This window comes from Sprattus sprattus (genome assembly GCF_963457725.1).
Source record: "Sprattus sprattus genome assembly, chromosome: 10".
Classification (NCBI taxonomy): domain Eukaryota; kingdom Metazoa; phylum Chordata; class Actinopteri; order Clupeiformes; family Clupeidae; genus Sprattus; species Sprattus sprattus.
This window is the reverse complement of record NC_137908.1, coordinates 2,582,605-2,587,464: the sequence shown is the minus strand read 5'-3', so window position 1 is coordinate 2,587,464 and position 4,860 is coordinate 2,582,605. Positions and strand designations below refer to the sequence as shown.

General features: G+C 46.4%; 1 protein-coding gene across 2 annotated transcripts in view; it reads right to left on the bottom strand.

Moving 5' to 3' along the window:
• Positions 1-292: 292 nt before the first annotated feature.
• fmoda (fibromodulin a) overlaps positions 293-4,860 on the bottom strand; it is a 6,147-nt gene continuing 1,579 nt past the window's right edge. Inside the window, exons 2-4 of one of the 2 annotated variants that reach the window (XM_080845783.1) lie at positions 3,592-4,100; positions 2,716-3,187; positions 293-1,474 (exon numbers count right to left, since the gene is read on the bottom strand). In XM_080845783.1, the coding sequence (XP_080701909.1) occupies positions 1,323-1,474; positions 2,716-3,187; positions 3,592-4,014 (1,047 nt within the window). In that variant the 5' untranslated portion in view covers positions 4,015-4,100 and the 3' untranslated portion in view covers positions 293-1,322. The remainder of the gene's footprint in view (positions 1,475-2,715; positions 3,188-3,591; positions 4,101-4,860) is intronic. The other variant, XM_080845782.1, reaches the window with a different exon arrangement.

Genomic DNA, 4,860 nt, shown 5'->3' with positions numbered 1-4,860 from the left:
GGTTCAAAACTAGAAATGATACAGAATTGCTCAAATAAAAAAACATTTAGCTGGCTCTAACATGGGTCTATTCCAGAGAGACCTGGTGGTCAAGGATACAATGGAATTATCATATTACATTTTTTTAAATGCATCTTCTACATTCTATGGCTTAAGGAAGTAGAAACTTGCATTAAATGATTCAGTAGGATGATATGTTTCCCTAGAATGTAGCTTGCATGTAAATCATGTTAAGCGCAAACTCAGTCTTGACCCCAGCCTGGTGTCATGAACCACACAGAACTCGGTGACGTTTCGTGTTAAAACAAGCTCTTTTTATTATTATATCTTCCCCGTACAACTCTCTATTCATGACCGTTTAATAAATCGCATGCAATGTACTTATTCTCAAACGACAGAATCAAAACAAAACAATAAAAATTCCATTAGGATTCAAGCTTTTCACCTCATTCGAGAGAGACAGAGGCGTCGTAGACATGTTTGTTAGTACCGGAGATGCCGGGGGTCCGGGAATTGACTCGTGACAGGAGTAGCCTACAAGCAGCTCAGTCAGTGAGAGTGAGAGTAAAAGACCACGTGTTTACTGAGCGTAGAGTAGAGGTCCGTTAAACCCACACACACACACACACACACGGGAACAGACTCCTCTTCTTTCCGTGGATTCCTCTCGGAATAAATACTCACAGCATTGTTCAACCGCTCATCCAGAGCCCTCTCAGTCACTCACGTCCAGGCGGCTTGCACCTATACAGTAAACCTAAAACACTTCAGAAAAGTACTGGCACGTCCCCACTAGAGTCAAACTACTGACCCATCTCTTCTAGAGTCAAACTACTGACCCATCCCCACTACAGTCAAACTACTGACCCATAACCCACTGAGTGGCCGGATAATGAGGACGGAGAGGATGGAGAGTAATTCAAAACAAACAGAAACATCAAATGCATTAGTACCCATACACAGACATATCAGGCACAGGAATGTCCTCAGATTTAGCATATGCAATGAAGCAGGTACACAGAGACATGCATACACATAGACATATACACACACACACACAGACACACACACACAAACACACAAACAAACAAACAAACAGTCTTATGTTGACAGAATCTGCCAATGACAAACGCTCAGAGATGACCTTCACCTCATGAAAATCAGACAAAATAGAAATATACACCGACACAAGACGACTCTGCAGTATCACACATGGAAACAGGGCATTCTTCCAACTCCGAAAAGAGGAAGTTTACTTGACAAAGCAGGCGAGAAAAAAACTATAGTGGAGCATTTCTGCCCTCGTGTGGCAAAAAGCGGGATTACAAGGCGACTTCATTAGCCATGCGGAGACAGAGGGCAGATTCTGTCGGCACGTCTCCGAGGCCTATCTCGTTGCCGTCCAGACGCAACACCCTCAGCTTGGAAAAGTTCATCACGTCCACAACGCTGCAGAAACTGCCCAACGTAAACTCTGTGAAGGACGGAAAAGATATCAGCACAGTTGTCAAGCGACATTGTGAAATCAGCCATTTAGTTTTCTTCATCCGAACATAGGTTTCTCAAATAATGAACAGTGTTGATGACTGCGCATGTTTGTTTTTAATCCTTGCGGAATATCAACATATTGCATCTAATGATTTTGATTAGGGCTTCAACAGTCGGTGAACTGACATAGTTGAACTGTGTGCCGCTCTTTAGGAACCTTTGCAGGAGAGGACAGAGGCTCAGACCCAAACTATAGTACCAACAGTCTCCAGCAGGAGGCGTACTTAAACCACTTTAACACTTCCAGCCAGTGAACAAAGCTACTTAGATGCATATGACGTTGAATGTGAACACAAAACTTGAAAGTTCTACATAACAGGCAAATCATTATCTTCCAAGACAATGCCAAACATATTTTGAGTTGATATGGAGATATATATATATATATATATATATATATATATATATATATATATATATATTTATAAATATATTATATCTCAGCAGTAAAGCACACTGTTGACACCCACAGTAGGGATACTTGTCAGACAATCTGCAATCTAAAATTGTCCAGAAGGGGGCATGTATCAGACAGATTCTGACCAGATTCTGCACACACTGACGATGGCGTAAGGCCGAAACGCGTCTGTACTGAAATAAACTGGTCTTATTGTTAAAGAGAAAAGCCTGAGAGTGCGGTTTTTATTCTACTAATAGATTCTGTCCTGTACCTGATTCTGTCCTGTACCTGTAATATTACTGTCAGATAGATATATTGATTGATTAATTGATTGATTGGTTGATTGACAGATTGATTGATTGAGTGGTTCACTCTGTCACGGCACCCACTTCACACACATCTCAGATGAAACTATGAGGCAGATAGATAATAGAAAATACACACACAATTATGCCATAACTGTGTTTTACGTGTTTTACGTGAAGTGTTTTCAGCTGTCTGATCTGCTTGGTTCACCTTTGATCTGGTTGATTGATTCCTGATCCATTGATTGATTGATTAATTGATCGATTAATTAATCGATTATTCTATTGATTGATTTATCGATTAATCTATCGATTGATTTATCGATTGATTTATTGATTTATTTATCAATTAATGTATCGATTAATTAATGGACTGATTAATTGATCGGTTAATTGATCGATTCATTAATTGATCGATTGATTGATTGATTGATTGATTGATTGAATAGTTGCTGGGTTCACCTTTGATCTGGTTGGCCTGCAGGTACAGGTGCTCCAGGCTGGTGCTGACGGTGGGGATGCGCTCCAGCTTGTTGAAGCTCAGGTCCAGCTCCACCAGGCCGCTCACGTTGAAGGTGTTGGGCGGGATGCCCTTGTCCGTCAGCTCGTTGTGCGCCATCCGCACGTACTGCAGCCCCGTGAAGCCGCCCAGGAAGTTGGTGGGGATGGCGTCGATGGCGTTGGACTCCAGGTAGAGCTGGTGCAGCGCCTCCGGGAGGCTCTCGGGAACCTTCTTCAGCTGGTTGGCGCTAATGTCCAGCAGCGTCAGCGAGCTCAGCCCCTTCAGGGCGGCGCCCACCTCCTGGATGGCGTTGTCGTGGAGAAGGAGGATGGTGAGGTTGTCCATGCCCTGGAAGGAGCTGGGCGGCACCTTGGCGATCTTGTTGTGGTTGAGGCGCAGGTCGCGGAGGGAGCTGGGCAGGTTGGCGGGCACCTTTGAATCAGAATTAAGAATCAGATTTTATTAGCCAAGTAAGTTTGAACAAACAAGGAATTTGGCTTGGTAAACTTACTCTCAATGTGCTTACACAAAATATACATTACAACACAATACAAAACAAACACAATACAAAAACAAACAGTGCAATGGTCTATGAAGTTTAAGAAAGTATATACAGGAGCTGTGAATTGTTACAACAATAGTGCAAAGAAGAAGTGGAGAGTGCAAGAAGTGCAGGGATAAATATAGTATATGCTACAGTGGATAAATACATATGTTACTATGGGTTAGTTGTTCAATAGTGAGACGGCGAGGGGGAAGAAACTGTTTTTGTGTCCGGAGGTTTTTGTGAACAGTGATCTGTAGCGCCTACCAGAGGGGAGGTGTTTGAATAATACCTTGGTCAGGTTGTTGTTGCTCAGGTAGAGGCGGTCCAGGCTGGTCATCTTGGCGAAGGCCTTCTTGCCCACGGAGGCGATGTGGTTCTCGTGCATCATCAGCCACACCAGGTTGGTGGCGTTGGCGAAGGCTTCGTCGGGCACGGCGGTGATCTGGTTGTGCTGCAGGTACACGTACTTCATACGCGACGGCACGGACGGCACGGACTTCATGCCGCGGTTGTCGCAGTACATGGCCACGGGGAAGGTCGGCGGGCAGTCGCACTCGGCCGGACACTCGCCGCCGGTGTTGTCGGCCGTGAGGGAGCCCACCGGGTAACCACGGCTACGCAGGGCCGACAGCCAGAAGAAGGGGTCGTCACGCTGGGCAGCACACAGGCCCAGGGACACTCCCAGCAGCAGCAGCACGGTAGCCAGACGCATGGTGACACACACACACACGGCCAGAGACAGGAGGGAGACAGCACACACACACACACACACAAACACACACACAGCTGGAACCGCTGCTGAGAGGTAGAGGAGGAGAGGAGAGGAGAGAAGGGGAAGGAGGAGAGGGGAAGAGGAAGACAGGAGGATAGGATGATAGCAGAGAGGTGAGGAGAGGGGAGGAAGAGAGAAGAGGATATGAGAGAAGATGAGAGGGGAGGAGAGAAAAGAGGGAGAGGAAGAGAAAATAAGAGGAGAGAAAACGAGAAGAGGTGAGGAGGAAACAACGATAGAGGAGAGAAGGAAGAGAAAGGAGAAGAGAAGAGAGAAAAACAGAAGAGTGGAGAGGGGAAGGCAGGAGAGAGGGGAACATTAGTGTTGTCCAAAGCACAGCATAAATAAAAACAAGCTAAATACTAAAAATGTATTCATGCCACTGCAACAGGACCACGTGTCAAATTTACACAATAAAAGTATCCAAAGTTTCCAAACCCAAGTTGCAAACATGTCCCCCCCCCCCTCCCCTGGTGCAGCCTCTACATGCCCCCCCCCTTCCCCTGGTGCAGCCTCTTCATGCCCCCCCCCCCCCCTCCCCTAGTGCAGCGTCTACATGCCCCCCCCCCCTCCTAGTGCAGCGTCTACATGCCCCCCCCCCCCCCGGTGCAGCGTCTACATGCCCCCCCCCCCCCGGTGCAGCGTCTACATGCCCATGACTATGTCCATCTCCAAGGGTTCTGTCCACTGAACAGTTTGAGATTAAAGGTAAAGTTCCCTTTCTCCAGTGGGTTCTGTCAGCACAGGGTGAGATTACAGGTAGAGTTCCCTATTGACCCACTGGTC